General features: G+C 48.2%; 2 protein-coding genes across 2 annotated transcripts; one reads left to right on the top strand and one right to left on the bottom strand.

The window, feature by feature from the left end:
* Positions 1 to 769: 769 nt before the first annotated feature.
* LOC135808527 (uncharacterized) lies at positions 770 to 6,114 on the bottom strand. Its single transcript, XM_065321724.1, has 12 exons — positions 5,596 to 6,114; positions 5,363 to 5,483; positions 4,499 to 4,624; positions 4,145 to 4,233; positions 3,564 to 3,617; positions 3,340 to 3,386; positions 3,106 to 3,128; positions 2,355 to 2,420; positions 2,097 to 2,188; positions 1,853 to 1,925; positions 1,417 to 1,622; positions 770 to 1,133 (listed from the first exon to the last, which is right to left on the bottom strand). Exons 1-12 carry the CDS (start codon positions 5,761 to 5,763, stop codon positions 993 to 995), a joined length of 1,206 nt encoding a protein of 401 aa, XP_065177796.1. The 5' UTR covers positions 5,764 to 6,114; the 3' UTR covers positions 770 to 992.
* Positions 6,115 to 8,721: 2,607 nt separating this feature from the next.
* On the top strand, positions 8,722 to 13,076 carry LOC135808526 (BOS complex subunit NOMO3-like). Its single transcript, XM_065321723.1, has one exon. It carries the CDS (start codon positions 8,802 to 8,804, stop codon positions 12,369 to 12,371), a length of 3,570 nt encoding a protein of 1,189 aa, XP_065177795.1. The 5' UTR covers positions 8,722 to 8,801; the 3' UTR covers positions 12,372 to 13,076.
* Positions 13,077 to 16,763: the final 3,687 nt, after the last annotated feature.

The following is a 16,763-nucleotide window of genomic DNA, read 5'->3' as shown; positions in this document are numbered from 1 at the left end:
GTAGTAGTGTGCTAGTATTCCATTAGATCTGGGCGGGAGAAGCCCCCTTCCTTGTCTTGACTTAGGTTGCAATTGCAAAAAATCGTCCCTGTCCTGTTTGGTTTTTTTCGTATCGGCGAAATCTTTCACCAATGCAACGAGGCACAGTGCTGTGAGGTAGACATGTGTTTTATCCCTGACGTTATGCAAAAGAGTGAAAAGACGTTACATAGTATAGCGTCTAGCCGTGCTGGGTCCTCGTCGCTGTATTTCGTATCTCTGTGTGTGCGTGTGGTACGTCCATCATCACGTGACAGAGCAAGGCGCGGGCGGTCACCCATGACATGTAACTAAGCAACAGATCAGTTGGCTCTGCAAAATGATCGTGATGATGACATCGATGTAGAGAACAAGCGTAGCAAGGGTCCCGAGCTGTGCTCTCTCGTTTGCATGTACTGCTTGTATAGTGGACCTCTACATCTGTAGTTGTATGCAGTCACAACAGCCTGGGAGTAGGCATGGCTTTGAGTAGTTGTTTTCCATGAGTCTCTGCCTGGATAATGCACTTGTATTAGGTGCTTCCAAGACAGTGTAATTATGCGAGCCTGTGGACCGTGCACATGGGCACCCGCAGGCGTGTGGGCAGATAGCCCGGTCAAATAAATGGACGAAATAGTATACTGCATCAGAATGGAGATTGCAATTGACAGATTCTTCAGAATGGAATCAGAACACTGGTGTTGCTCAAATCAAGAGTACGAAGCGAACAAGTACTTCAGTCCAAAGCAGATCACGGTGGTGAGATTGATAATATTCGAAGCAGATTTACTCGCCTTGGATGATGGTGTGGGTTCAACAAGATTATAATGGGTGGCTGCTGGACATAAGAGAATAACTATGACACCATATGATCCAGGGGAATGAATAGTGCGAAAAACGGTTCAACTCTTCTGTAAGGACTTCTTTGCGCTACAGCCTTGATTACCTCAACAGTGTGTCTTGCAGTGCCACTTTCAGAAGTATTGGTGGCGGAGGATTTTTCTCACGACCATGTTAGCAACAGCATCCCATTCATTAGCGTTCAGCGCTTCTATTTCGGCCTTCATCCGCTCGCGGGCACTGTTCAGAAGCTCTCTCCGGTATGAAGCGTTTACCTGCCATGATCGGTGGAAACAAAAATGAAACAAGCGACATGACTGTGTACTTTGTTAACATTCTGGTCGGACTTTTAACAGGCAGTTCTGTGATGAGCCAGCCCATTGCGTAGTGACTCGTGTGTGGCTGGTACCACCAGCGCCCTACACAATCACATGGGTATTTCTGTGCAGGGTGGGGAACAGTGCATTCTGGATCTTGGCGTACTCATACGCATGAATTACTCACACGTACTTGAAGGACATGGATGTACTGCTAGCATCACTGATAACACCGTCTTACCTTGAAGTACGGTAAGGAGATCAGGCTACGGAAGACAATGTCATCGCTGCTGCCCCAGGGCTGCAGGGAAGATTCAGGAACGACCGACTCTTCGTAGTATCGCCTGCTCTGGTTGTGGGCTTCAGGCAGGTTCGTCGGCTCCGACTCTGGATTCATGCCAAATATGTCACCGTGATGTAATCCCAGCCATTGAAGATTCGGGGTGGCTGTAGGAAAGTAGAACAAATCCAAGTGAACAAATTGAGCTGGTTTTGAGGTAACTAGTAACCTGATTCAAGTCTGAAGGAACTCGAAATCTAGTTTAGCTCCGTCTTCCACCAATCATGTCATCATGAGGGCATGCATGTGTTGAGTGTCAGATTACGAGCATACCCAAGATTTCCTCACATGTCAAGACACGACGTCTTTCGGATCAGGCAATAATTATAATCCTTACCGTACTTGTGACTTTCTGCACCCATTCGGGCAGACCCAAACTTGTACGTGAGCAAAATGCGGACACCATGGGGCTGTGCAGACAAAAAAGCAGGGTAAATCAACCTAATAATTGTCAACTGCAATGCATGATGGGAAGGACCCAGAGGTTTGTGTGATTTCAAGTACAAAATTTGCAGCCCGCGAAACGTGTTCCTTGATATTTCTTCATGATTGCCTTCGACTTGGCAGTGTGCAGTACTCACATTGTAGTCAACCAGTCCCAAAACAGGAACATGTAGCGTATCACTTAGCTTGTGGACCACGGCACGAACACTGAGAGGTGGATAGCCGCATCCTGTGTCACAGCGGCAAAGGTAGACACAGACAGTAAAATTAGTGTCAGCGCGGCTGCTGCATCCTCAGAATGACTTCTGACGTGGCATTGTCGGTGCACAGTTGCGTATTTGCACCATTCAGAGCACAGCTAGCAATACACAAGTTACAACACAAGATACTCGTACCTGTCACAAGGATGCACGGTATTGTCTCCCACAAGCGATGCTCACACAAGTACATGAACACTGCATCTGCAGAGGGGAGGAGTGGTGACACACAAGCAGGCAATACTCTTGCATATGCCAGGTGCGTAGCTCGTGTGTAGTCAGCCTGGCCTGGTCACCACACCAGCGAATGGCCGTCATACGTACTACAAAGTCAAATAGGTAAAACGGCGGCTAATGAGGTTGCCAGTGTTTTAAAATCACCACACCACAAATATGCGAACTACGCCCCTGTATACACTATGCAATAACATTCTCTGTTCACTACTTGTGAAGTTCGTAAGTTACTTATAGTACATGTACAGAATACTTAGCTGCATGTAGTTTAGCAAAGCTCATGCAACTGACCACGTGGTCTCAGCTCTAGTACTGCAATGTGCTCAGGCACGCCGCAGCTACAGACAAATCACACATGCATGTATTTTGCAGAAGTGCGGAGAGGGAATGAAACAATGAGAACTACAAAAAGATCCATCTAAGTGGAAAAAAAGAGACTGGGGAAGATGGTGGTAAAAGTCTAAGAATCTGCATTGGTAGGGCCTTGAACCTTTCTCCATCCCTACTAAACTTGATTTGCTCATTTAGAGTTTTATCAGATTTTCCATTTTTTTGGCTGACACTACTTGAACTGTTATGTTTCTGTCAAAAATGCCCTTTCAGTATTTGCCTGTTGAAATGCTTAAAAAAAGTGAGCACCGCACGCAACGGTTACCTTTTTCCACAACAATGATGTACCTGTGAAGACATCAACAGAAAGAGTACATGCTAAATCAGGGTAAGGTGGTAACAGCTGGTTATATCAGGAGGGAAGCAGCTAATTGTACACCGGCACTCCTCTCTAGACTTCATATTAATATATGGGCTGATTACGCATGTACGTTATTTTCTAGAAGTTACACTGGACGAGCGCATGCGACATAGCGGCTAGTGCTAACTGCGAGGTTACCTTGCTCCCAGACTGCTAAACCTCACATTGTCAATGTCTCCCGGGATCTACAAACACAAATACAGGGAGAAAGGTGACCAACGTATCACAATGCTGCCAGTCTGTGCACTTATAGAGACACATAGGAAAAAAACTGCCAATGGAAAAAGGGCATGGAATTCAATTTTTAATTTTCTGGTAGTTGTGTCACTAAAGTCTGTGTTGGCTAATTTTTTCTGGCTCACCCGCTTTCCTGTCGATCCAACTTGTGTGCAGTCCACTGGTTGATTCTGCCCCTCCTGCACATAGACCAATGCCAAGAACGAAATATGAGCACAATCATGTCCATGGATGGCAAAAACATAATTATGATGAGCTCTAGTCAATAGTGCGTGCAGCAGTATCTAACAGTTATAAGTTCCATGGACGACCGCATAAAGAATGCATATGCACACTTCCCATGCACGCTGAAATGTATCAGTTTGCTTCCTGCAATCCCCTCGCCAGCCTCAATGCAGCGTAATTATGAGCTGGAGTATCCACAAGAGAGAGAGAGAGAGAGATTGGAAGCTGTGTCGCAACTCTGAGTTCCACGTATTACTACGATCGTCAGGCAACTGATGGGTCCAAAACAGGCAGCCTGAACATAAGGGGGAGCAAGGTAAGAAACACGGAGGGGAATCATAGCGAACGAGTCAAGTGCAGGCTAGAGTATCTACGGTAACTGGGTAGGCACTTCACAACTATACTCGTACACTCAATATACATGTACATGTTCTGTACTCGCACATAGTGGCAACTGTATGATGAAAGTCACAAAACTCACCAGCCATTGCACGCTACCCGCAATTGATCCTGCACTCGCCGCACAGATGCCCAAAGAGATGCGAGAGCAACCGATCAAGGATGCCACCTCTGTGCAGCAAGACCGATTACAGTTGTACCAAAGAACACACTCGCAACTGCACCATGATCGACTTCTCAGAAACCATCTAAAAAACGTGGTGTGATAGATTATCTTCACGTTAAGCAAAGTATTCAATTCCCAGCAAATACCTACTGAGCAATGCAAGAGCCACACCATTGAATTGCCGCCGTAGCTTACCGGGAGACCAAACAGGGGCTGCTGCTACCCCAGAATACTTGCGGTGCAGATGAGACTAAAACTCAACTTACTTACCCATAAGAGCATCGTTGAACTCTCCCTGGTGTGCAAAATGGTTGACAAGACAGTAGTACGCTTCTCTCTGTGTGCATTGCTGCTTGTCTAGGAGTAGCTTCTGCACAAATGCCATGATCTTCCACACTGCACAGGGTACACAAGTTGCAGATCAACAACCAGCCAGTCAACACACACGCACACACGAATACACACACACACACACACACACACACACACACACACACACACACACACACACACACACACACACACACAAACACACACATGCAGCACACATACAGGGGCGTAGCTGGTCCCCCTTTTAGGGGTGCACAGCCACATATATATTATTATGTGTAGGATTGCTGGTACATGTCATCCATGGGCATTGTGTGCATGCTGAACACACAGGTCAAACGTTTTAGGGGGTACACGTGCCCCCCCCCCCCCCCCCCCCCCCGTGCCCCATGCGGGCTACGCACCTGCGCATACATGTGCATGTACACACAACTCCAATAGCTTCACGTTCCACTGGCCCATGAAGTCTCTCTAAATCGGCTATGACTCCTTGGTGCACACCAGGGAATCATAGTGTATACAGGGAGACAACACGAGAGCATAGTATCTGAAATGATGTGCGTTTCGACCCCGGATTAAGAAGTTCCACGTGGTCTTCGTGGTTCGTGATCGTGATTGCGACTTTGACCTGCTGACCCCGAGCGCGGCCAAACAAGAACAAGCAACACCGTGTGAGAGGCTTGCATAAATCGGTCCTGCCTGCCCCAGGGGCAAAACCCGCATCATGTAGTGTTACAATCGACATGTCATCACCCTGTATGCTACTAATCCCTGATGTAGACCTACACCAAGCGTTTCACTTACACATGACATAGCGCTTGAGACCAACTCCTTGGCGACCGAACATGGTCTTGGTCACTTTCTGGGTCCCCAAACGAAGCTTTCCCTCTTCATCCCAGAGCACATTCTTGCTGTCTCTTCGGCACTGAACAATCAACAGTCAAGAAGTAGAATGCACAATCGCTAATGAGGCGAACATTTCCCCATAGCTCTGCGCTGTAGATACAAAGCTGAAGGACTCAGTGACCGCGCCTTACCAGAGACAAAGGGAAATCCTGGCCTTTTGCAACGGCCTCGGTCAGTTCCACTGCCAAGCCTTCAATTTTCCCCAGGACGAGCTTTGGGTCCCATTTCGAAGCATCTAGAAAGAGCTCCTCCTGCAACAGGTCTTCCTCTTCATTTTCAGCGTGCTTTCGCTTGCTCATTCGCGAACGACCCGGAGGAATCTGATCTGCTCTACTGTGTAAAGAAGTGATCAACTGGTTGCCTGCGCTTCAGTGAAGCTGAACAGCTATCAGGCTCTACGGCTAGAGTATCGGAGAAGAAGCACTGTTGGTCCTGTGCTAAGCAGCTGGACAGGAAAAGAGAATGGAGTTCACGTGTAGCAGGCTGCCGGCAGCTTAGTTGTTTACATCTCAGCAACAAATTACTGTCCAGCTCCGCAACACCCTTGCCAACCAGGTACAGCAACAAAGTAAGTTCACACCCGAACTCGAAATCAAGAGCCAAACAGCAACAATGGCAATATGGAGATAACAAAATGCAAGGGGAACGAAAGTTCGAAACTGCAACCTTGAAGCCAAGTGAAGGAGTCTACAAGTACAGGTCGGAGTGCAAAGTTCACACAGAGAGTCCCATAATAGGGCTTGAAAGTGATGACGTCAAAACGGCCAGGGAGTAGTAAGTTGACATCAGATTTCTATTTTTGGATCCACTAAGGTGTGACTTTGCTATTGCCTAAGTATGTGGGTGCATAGCAACCCACTCATGTCGCATGCAGGTGTGACTTTTATTTCGCCACCAGTTGTAACCCCGCCCCCAGTAGCCAAATCAGTCAGTTTCACTGGCTAAATCACCATGCTGTGGGTAAGACCGCTTGAAATGTGCTTGGATCCATACAAAAACTGGATCCAAGTGGATCCAGTTTTTGAATTTTTGAAATTGTTGCTATGCTGTGACGTAGCACTTTCAAGCCCTATTATTTAGCAGATCAGCTCACTACAGAACTGGGGGCCGGCCCCAGCCCGGAGCCGGGGGAACTCCGGGGAGGGGGGCCGGGGGGGGGATCACAGGATGCACTACGCACCACCAAGCAGGGAGTAGTACAATACGGTACAGGGGCGTCGCACACGGTACGGTCACTACGGTATTGACCGTACCACTTTTTGCCCCAGATACCCGTGAGTCAACAAAATACACTGATCTGGGATCTAAAATTCCAAAATTTTCGGCTCAGCCACCACTCCCCCACGAGTCAATTGTACTTCAGATGGCTGACCGTACCACACTAAAATACCTTCCGACGCCGCTGTGGTATTGTACTACTCCCTGCCACCAAGCATACCGCGGTACCGGTATTTGTAGTTTTTTTTAAGTCCGCAACAGCCTCTTTTACGGGCAAGATTACAAATTAAAAGCAGCACAATGATGAGAAAACAAGAGGGGTAAACACAAGAACTTTATCAAAGCTGTTGACTCACGCATACACACATACACAAGATAACAATGATACTCAGTACCTAGGCTGCAGGAGTTGCAAAGAAAGTTAAATCAATGCAGCCTCCGCGTTTGCGAGGACAGCAGACTGATCATTGACGCGGCGCATCCGCCGGGCACCGCGAAGGCAGGCAACACTGGCACGCAGGAGACCAAAACCAAGACGACAACGCCATCACCATTGCGTATGGCTCTCCGGATTTCTCTGCAGACAGAGCAGCAATTCGCTTGAGAAGAGCGGAAGCAGCTCGACCGGCTCCACCTGTGGCTGAGAATACGACAGGTACGAAGGAGGCTCGCTCAACTACTTCTTGCACCCTCTGACCATACCTGCGACGCCGCAAGTTCTCTCGCTCATGGCTCTGGTAGCGAGCAGCGAGAGAAGAGGAACGGTTTGAAGGAGCGAAAGGGTTAAACACCCGTACATCAAGATAAACGCGTTCAAACCGTCCTCCCCACACGCCACTCGCCGCCACATCCAGACGTAGACGCGCCTGATCCTCGGTGGACGCCGTCCGGTCGCGGAAAACCGGTATTTGTAGTACCGGTAGTACACGTACACGTACACGTAACACGTGCATGCCGGCATGCCGGGGAACGGATGAGGCATCGTACTGCAATCAGCGAGGATGGCGCCCGCCTAGATGTTGCTGCCAGCGGGGTGTGGGGCGGCCGTTTCGAGAGGACATTCTTTGATGTCCGGGTATTTAACCCTTTTGTCCGATCGAACACCGCTCCCTCCCTCAACAGCACGTTCACTAAGCACGAGAAGGAGAAACGGCGACACTATGAAGAGCGTGTTAGGGAAGTAGAGAAGGCATCGTTCGTCCCCTTGGTGTTTTGTGCCTCCGGTGGTCAAGGCAAGGCTGCCTCTGCTTTCCTCAAGCGCATTGCATCAATGCTGGCCGAGAAGCGGAAGGAACCGTTCTCCATGGTGATGGCTCACCTCCGTTGCCGCCTAGGGTTTGCCCTCATCAGATCGGCGATTGCAAGCTTAAGAGGTCATCGATCCAGGCGAGCACCTTTGGATCAGCAGCTGGAGTGCCCCTCAGCTTTAGTGAATGCTGAGTGTCATCTGGGTTAACCCTCACCTCCTGTTATATGGCTGTATTGTTTTCGCTATTAGTAACAGTTTTCTTTGTTATGATTTCTTTTTTTCTTTTTCTTTTTACCAGGCGCGGGCCATCCCCTGAATTCATAGGTGCCAAACATTCTTTTTTCTTTAGTTTTCTTTGTTATGATTTCTTTTTTTCTTTTTTTTCTTTTTACCAGGCGTACGCGCGTGGGCCATCCCCTGAATTCATAGGTGCCAAACATTCTTTTTTCTTTAGTTTTCTTTGTTATGATTTCTTTTTTTCTTTTTCTCTTTTTACCAGGCGTACGCGCGTGGGCCATCCCCGGCCCCTGAATTCATAGGTGCCAAACATTCTTTTTTCTTTCTTTTTCTGTTTACTCTACCACGTGATACTGAGTGCGCGTGCGTTCGATTAAAAAAATAAAATAAAATAAATAAAAAAAACAATAAAAAATAACACATTTTGTGAAGAATCTGCATGGCATGCCCCGCTGCGTGCACGTGACGTATCGTAACAAAAATCTCTCGCCAATCTTTTTCGCTTTTTTGCCCTTTGCCTTTCGATTTTCATGCACATCGCGATATCGATCCTATCCTTCTTTTCAATTTTGTAGTTTTGAAACAATGCTGTAAATTTCTTTTAGCCTTTTAGTTCCACTCACTTGAGGCAGCATGGCGTTGGCTGTACTGTCCACCGCTATCCTGTTCACATTGTGTTCCATGCTGTCCGCCGTGTCAGCTGGAGACCTTGTAGGATGCGGAGGTTTCATTCAGTCTGACATATCAGTAAACTTTAGCCAAGTAGAAGTCGTACTCTACACCAAGGACGGCGTTGAAAAGTATCGCACCGACTGTGCGCCGAACAATGGATATTTTCTAATTCCTCTTTACGATAAAGGAGAGTTTGTGCTGCGCGTGGAGCCGCCAAATGGCTGGAAATTCTTGCCAGAAAGCGTTATACTGAATGTGGACGGTGAAACAGACGCCTGCAGTCGTGGAGAGGATCTCAACTTCGTGTTTGCAGGATTTGCACTGAGTGGTCGTGTAGTCAGTCGTGGAGAAACCAAGGGTCCAGGAGGCGTTGATGTCAGTGTAACTAAGGACAACTCAAATGACGTCATCAGTACTGTTCAGACTGATCCCAACGGGCAATACTTTTTCCCAGGCTTGCTGCCAGGCAAGTATGTTATTTCTGCTTCTCACAAAGTGTGGAAACTCGAGAAGTCTTCCACAACGGTTGAATTGAAAACGGAGAACGCTGCGGTATCCGATGACTTTGTAGTGTCGGGGTATGACGTACATGGCTTCGTGGAGAACGAAGGCAAGCCCACATCTGGTGTTAGCCTCTTGCTGTTCGGCTCACCGAGTGTTCCTGTAGTCTGCCCTACAGTGGACAAGCCGAAGCTGGATGGCGACAGTATTCCTGGTGAGCTGCTTTGTGAGGCCAAATCCGGTCAGGACGGTCGCTTCCATTTCGATAGTCTACCTCTTGGCGAGTATCACATTCGCCCGTACTATCGCAGCGAGCACATCACGTTTGATGTTCTGCCAAGGAAACTTTCATTCACCGTTGGCCATGATAGCCTTGAGCTGAAGGAAGCGTTCCGTGTCCACGGCTTCACTGTATTTGGCCGGGTGCTCAACAAGCAAGGTGGATCTGGCCTCAAGGGTGCCACTGTATCCGCTAAAGGCCTAAGTAGGCCGGCTGTGACTGACTCCAAAGGACAGTACTTCCTGGAGCACGTCAGAGCTGGTGTGTATCAACTCACAATTGAGGCAGAAGGGTATTTTTTCAAGTCCGAAGACGTCACCGTCTCGGCGTCTGCTCCACAGCTTCGCGATATTGCTGCGTCAGAGTTCTCTCTTTGTGGAAAGGTGTCACTGGCAACATCAACCAAGAGCCCTACACCCATTTCCAGTCGACAGATTAGACTCTCGGCTCCCGATCAACAAGGTAAAGAGCAAACGGCAACTTGTGACAAGGAAGGAAAGTTTTGCTTCCAGGTCCCGGCTGGCAAATGGCAGCTTGCGTATGTGGCCACAGCTGCAGATAAGAAAGCTGGATTTCTCTTGCACCCAGTCTCGTATCCAGTAGAAATTGTTGATTCTCCTCGTCTGGACGTCGTTTTCTCTCAGTTTTTCGCAACCGTCACCGCAGAAATCGTTTGCATGTCCTCACCCTGTACTGACTTGCCTGTTGCGCTGCAGTCTCTGACGCGTCAAGACTCCAAACGTACCGTTCTCAACGCTCAGCAGATTGATGAGGACAGTCTCATCGCTCGTGTTGCGTTCAAGAACATCCTTCCTGGCCAGTACAAGCTCTCTATCCTGTATGACAAGTGGTGTTGGAAGGAGACCAGCTTTGACATCATGGTCGGCTCGGAAGATGTGCAGCCGACAGTATTCAAGCAAATCGGACACTTGCTCAAGTGCCTAGCTTCACACTCTCTGACCCTGAAATATCAGCTCACGGATGATGCAGACTACACAAATGGCAATGGTAACGAGTCCGATTCTGTGCCCTCAGTGCAGGGCCAAAGTAGTCTTGTGGAGGGTTCCAGTCAAGTGTGTCTGCCACGTGCTGGTATTTATCAACTCACCACGGAGTCATGTCACAAATTCACCGGCGAGCCGTTCACTTACAGCACCGCAGTACCTGGTGTGGTTTCGTTGACTGCTTCCGCTCACCGTGTGTCCGGCTCTATCATCTTGGCCGAACGCAGCGCTGGCATGCACGTCTCTGTTGTCAAGCAGTCCCCTGGCAAGGAAGCAGAAAAGCCTGTGATTGTGGGGCCGCTGGAGTCTACGTCGGCCAAGGCACAAGATGGCTCGCCTCAGTTCATATACCACTACACTCACTGGGCTCGCTCAGATGAGGTCTTGGTCATAACACCCCAGCTCGAGGATGTGCTCTTTGATCCACCGTCTCAATCTGTCACCGTTCCCCGCATCTCCTGCCCTGACCGTGTTCCTGCCTTCCGTGGACGTCGTGGTGTGTACATCGCCGGAAAAGTAACACCTGCCGTGGCTGGTGTGAAGATCTTGCTGAAATTTAAATCTGATGCCGAAAACGTTGATCTGCTTACGGACACGAAAGGACAGTACCGCTACGGTCCAATTGACAGTGACAGGAAGTATTCAGTGTCAGCTTTCCTGGATGGGTATGTGATTGAATCTGCTGCTGATTCCACCACTGACTTTATGTTGTCCAAGCTTGGTGAAATAAACATTGCAGTGCTCTCCAAAGGTGACAAGTCTCCTGTTTCTGGTGTTCTGGTCTCGCTGAGTGGTGGCAAGTTCAGAAGCAATAACTTTACCAATGACAAGGGTCAGCTGCGCATTCTAAACCTCGCCCCTGGTCAGTATTACCTGCGCAGTATGTTGAAGGAGTACTCCTTCGATCCGGCGTCTAAGCTGATTGATGTGTCTGAAGGTGGTACCGTGAACGTCGATATTTCGGCGCACCGCGTGGCGTTCAGCTGCTTTGGTATCACTCGTTCTTTGGGTGGTATGACTGAGTCCAGTATATCTGTCAATGCCCAGGGCCTTGGTAAGTGCAGCAGTTCGAGGGAGAGTGCTGTATCCGGTGATGACGGGATGTTTCGACTACGCGGTCTCTTGCCCGATTGCCAGTATGAAGTTGCCGTCGGCGACAATGGCTCTGGTGGCCTCCTGCGTGCTATTCCTGCCACGCGCACCGTGTCCGTGTCATCCGCTGATGTCAGGGGTGCTGACATTGTCGTCTTCCGCCCGCAATCGCAGTTGGAACTGAGTGGCTACATTAAGGCAAACAGGAGCGAACACCTTTCGACGCTGAAGGTGATGCTGTTTGCGGAACCGCACCTGACATCATCGCCAGTGCAAATCGTGAGTGTTGGCAATCAGCCCTTCTTCCACTTTGCTGCTCTGCCATCCGCAAGTGCGCCCGTTGTTTATCGGTATGTAGTGGAGAGCTCTCTGTCTCGTTCTACTTTCAGTGGCCTGCAGGCCGAGGTGCGCTTCACCGTTCTACCAGGAGAGCTGCATCGCCATTTCACTTTAGAATTCAGCCCACTCGCTGTCAACATGGAGACTGAGTCATCACTGAAGCACGGCTCATTACTGGGCGTTCTTTGTGTGCTGTTACTCACCATCTGTGTTCTGAATCAGCAGAGACTGATCAGTATGGCAACGGCCGTGATTTACTCTTACTTGTCGAATTCAGGCGATTCGAGCGCGTCAAGGAGTGGAAGACGGAGGTGATATCAGACGTGAAAGGTTTGAGTAGTATGAGACTGACTGTCACTAAGGCGGCAAGCCACTCTGGATCTGACTACCTTTTTGAGGTTGACTATTTTCCAGTAGGTTTTTAATTATGATTATTTGTTGCCTCGGTCGCCAGGTGTGTGCACGCTGCGCACGCAGCACACCGAACGCCGTACGCTTCTGAGCCAGCGAACGAGTGCTGAATCCTATATTCCTGTAGAGCAGATGGTTGTAGCTGGAGTTGGTATCCTCTGGAAACCTGACCGACCTTTTTTCTAGTTCCTGTTTACATCGCAACACTTCCATGCGCAACATAGAATTCAGGAAAAAAGACAGGTTGATCATAATACGAATGTTTCACTTTATGCAGTCATATTTCCTCCGTCTCGTTTTTTGCCGCACAGTGGTACAAGTTTGTCGTTTTACATGTTCCATTTCGCCGGTGATTCTCTGGACACGGTTGCTCGAGACATACAGCAACGCACATGACCGTTCTGCTGTCCTGAATATGTCTCCTGCTCAATTCTATCGGACATGATTTCGGTGTAAATCTCATTTGTTTGATCTGGAGCTACATGTACAGCAGAGCTGGAGTCCTCATGGATTGATGTGCAGATTAGGCTTTAACTTGGGCACTGCAGCGCAGTTGAAATACTTATTGGTATTTGTTTCGACGAGAAGTTATAACTGTGTGAGACTCTATTGCCAGGCATTTGTGCAGCACAGTGATAGCATTACAGTACTGTCTGGCACCGATAAACTGGCGGCTCGGGATAGCCTGTTCGTCGCCTGACAGTACTGTGTCCACTTGTAGAGTGTGAACTGCATTGCTCAGTGGGCGCATGCGACATAGGCTGGGTGCTTGTCATCGCAATCACAGGTAGTCAACAAGTCATGCTCTATTGTATGAGCGTGAATATTTGTCGGGAACATCCGAACTGTAAATTGAAGTCCAGGCCAGGAAGATGTCGAATGTTCTATTCGCTACATTGTGCATGTATTGGAATCAGGGAGTAGTAAATACCAACCCCTTTTACTACTCCCTGGTTGAGATTATTGCTCCTCGTGCCCAGTCATGTGGCACGGTTGGAAAATAACCTTTCCGTGCAGGGCCGGTATTTCAGGTGGTCTGGCCAAATTCCCGGGATTCTTGACCGGAAATAATTGCCAAAAAACCCTGTTTTGCACGAATTGGGTGGGTCAACTTTTTCGAAATACAAGCTAGTAGGTCCGGCCATGGCTGGACCGGGTGCTACGGCCCTGCCACTTCCAAGCATAACCAACGATACATTGTATGTGCATCTGCTACTAGTAGTACTACATGTACCGGTATCTGTTTCTGAGTTTCTCGATTGTGGTCGAGGAGTACGATAATTCCTGTTTTGTAGTACCGGCAAGAGTCCATAACCCCCTATGGACTCTTGGTACCGGTATACTCTTTGCCTCTCTTTGGGTTGTGGTCAGACCATCCCACACAGCCCCAAGAATTTCTTTTCACAGCCCGTAGAGACTCATGTAAGGCACAGTACTGTAAGTGGCTTGTATGGGCAAACACAAAAACAAAGGTGGGCCAGCATACACTTGTACCAAGAGTACATAACCCCTCTTGCTTGTACTTTCCTTGACACATGAATTGGGGATCGATTGGCCGAATCCCTAGCAAGTGCACTCCGAGTGAGCGTGTGTTGGAGTGCAATCCAACCACACCGGGAGTGGCAATGGATGTTTTTCAGATAGCTTTCACAGAATCTTTGTACGATATGCATACCTTTTGCATACTACACACCCCTGCTTCATTCGATTGGGCCAGCGTAGCTGCGTTGCTCGGACCACACCGCCTGCTCGCGCTCAATCCAGATTCGCCAATCGATGACACCCTTGGAGAGCGGAGAGAGGTTCAAAGGGATTCTTCGAAAGATGATCTACAATAGTAGTGACAATAATGATTGGCTACCCGGTACTGAACCGCCGACAAACTCCACCCTTAAAATCACCAGACTCGTCAGGTGGATTTGGAAATGATTCCGTGCTGCACTTAGACAAACACACACGAGACATCGCAGACTCAGTGGAGGACGTTCAGGTTGGTTGTAACTCTGAGTTTCATGCCGTTAGGCAATCATCAGACAACTGAGACATCTATACGTGGGAGGTTGAGGTGGTTACACATAGACGGTTACAAACAGGATGAAAAAACGGAGACAAAAGTGAGTGGCAGAGCAGCTCACAAGAACGGTAAACAAAAGAGACATGGAGCAAACAAGACGCTATTAAAAGCTACCAAAGTAGCAAAACAATCATCCAGGCGTTCGAAAGTACAGTAAAACCTAGCCTACTTACCAATGGAGCACGTACATTATTCAAACAAGATCATAAATATAAATTATGAGCCTGCGCCAAACATAAAATCAAGCTTGGTATCATGCAGTACTGTCATGTACCAGGAATATTGATAAGTTGCATGCCAGAGAATACAAGTCGAGTATTGAGAGTCCCGTTATAAACTGTCATAATAATAATTATTAGTACCATATTCAGGTTGTTGCCAGCTCAACCTTAAAAAATTGATTACTGGTAAGATTAAACTGTCATGCTCTATTTGCAAAGCACAACATGGATTCAATGAAAAAGAAAAGAGGGGGTGAAAACCTGGCTGTGTTTCAGCTCTACCTAAAGATGAGGAGGGGGAAAAAGTGTTACTGCTCGCGGTACACTAGCTTCTGGCAGGATGCTTCTAGAGACTTGGTCACCATCGCCAAGCATTTAGTGCGATGGGACAGGCAGAGTACCGGGGAAATAACGGCCTCCAGCTGGCATATGTGTCGCTTGAAGCGTACCTCATCTCGCCGTACGCGATTCCAGTCGCTGATTCTAGCGGCACGATATGCATGATCCCAGGCTATGATTCTGTGTACAGTGACAAGGTCCTTGTCCGGCAAGAAGCGAACCTTCTTCTGAGCAGATGTGGATGCATCCTCAGCAGTTGATTGTAGTGGTCGCTTTGCACAGCATTTTCTATGTAGTTTACTATCTGAAATAAATACTTTCTCTCTCTTCTCTGCATAGCGCTTCTTTAGCAACTCTAAACGCTCGCGGATGTGTAATTCAGGCACCTCCTCAGTCTCACTGCCAGAGGAGACGGAATCGAGCTTACCCAAGATTTTGGGCCCAAAGGACAGTGATACTGTACGCTCTAGTTTGCCACGTACACGTGGGCCTCCAGTACATCCCTCCGTACTTGAAGTAGAATCACTACAGCTTGTAGCAGGTGTTGATGTGCCCATACTCCGCAGCTGCTGTATTAGAGGATTTACTGGCGATCCCATGGATAAGTTAGGGATAATGGGTGATAAGAGAGGGGTGCATGGCAGTGAAAACTCTGGGAAAACGTCTTGAGTTTCACCAGCCACATCCCAGTCCTCCTCATCGTACTCATCGCCGTCGTCGTCATCATCATCATCACTGCTTTCCTCCTCGTCACTGCTTTCTTCCTCCTCGCTGCTCTCCTCTTCACTGGTCTCTTCCTCACCGTCGTCATCTTCCTCCTCTTCCTCATCCTTATCCTCATCATTCCCAGAGGTTTCAGTGGTCTGCAAATCGTTTTGTTTAGAGTTCGCCTGATTCGAATCAAACAGGATTTCATCGTCACTGAAATCGTTTGATTCATGGTCACTCTCGGTGTCCGTCCACAAGTTGGAGGAAGAGATCCATTTGGAGCACGGACCGATCTTTCCCTCGCCAGACTTATGTATGGTGTCGGCATCACAGCACACCTCACCGTCAGAAAATCCACTATCAGCCATATTTCCAGTTGGACAGTTCGGGCTAAAATAATTTTCTTACAACTGCAAATCGGAAAAGTCTGATGGTACGATCACCATTCTATACAGTGATTGTAGCCGACAATCGTGTTTCTACATAAGATGCCTTTGTTCACCTGATTTGAAACCAACAGCTCACATAAATTAGGGGTAAACATAATGTTGAGAGAAGGAAGCGAAGTCTTCAAGGAAGAAAACTAGCAACAAAACTTGAACTGTAGATGCAAAGAACAAGCTAGCTGCATACACCACGCGTGCACGCTGTGTAAACTGTGATTTTACTACGATCCCTTCAGCCATTCAGATCAGGGTTGCCTGCATGCATGCATAAAAAAAGGCGGCTGAGCTGCGCACGTGTGTGATCATGTGAGCACTTGACCATGACGCATTATGCATGCATGCAGTAGAATGTCTACGCGTAGATCTACGCCTAGCGCCTCGAATGCGCCCAACCCAGTTTGTTTCGAATCCAGGAAACGTGATCACCACAGACGTAGACGTAGACACCAGATCTATCACAAAGTTTTAGCGCACTCATGACATTAAATTTTAGTTCAGTCGAAAGTAC

The sequence above is a fragment of the Sycon ciliatum genome, chromosome 2 (genome assembly GCF_964019385.1).
Source record: "Sycon ciliatum chromosome 2, ocSycCili1.1, whole genome shotgun sequence".
NCBI lineage: Eukaryota > Metazoa > Porifera > Calcarea > Leucosolenida > Sycettidae > Sycon > Sycon ciliatum.
Note: the sequence above shows the minus strand (reverse complement) of the source record. Positions and strands in the feature narration are given on the sequence as shown.

Excerpts from the sequence above, each read along its gene's own strand:
- LOC135808527 (XM_065321724.1), bottom strand. The coding sequence starts at position 5,763 with ATGAGCAAGCGAAAGCACGCTGAAAATGAAGAGGAAGACCTGTTGCAG. Across the intron at positions 2,421-3,105 it reads CATCATTGTTGTGGAAAAAG|ATGCAGTGTTCATGTACTTG; the intron begins GTAACCGTTGCG and ends TCCCCTCTGCAG. Across the intron at positions 1,623-1,852 it reads TGCAGAAAGTCACAAGTACG|CCACCCCGAATCTTCAATGG; the intron begins GTAAGGATTATA and ends ACTTTCCTACAG.
- LOC135808526 (XM_065321723.1), top strand. The coding sequence starts at position 8,802 with ATGGCGTTGGCTGTACTGTCCACCGCTATCCTGTTCACATTGTGTTCC.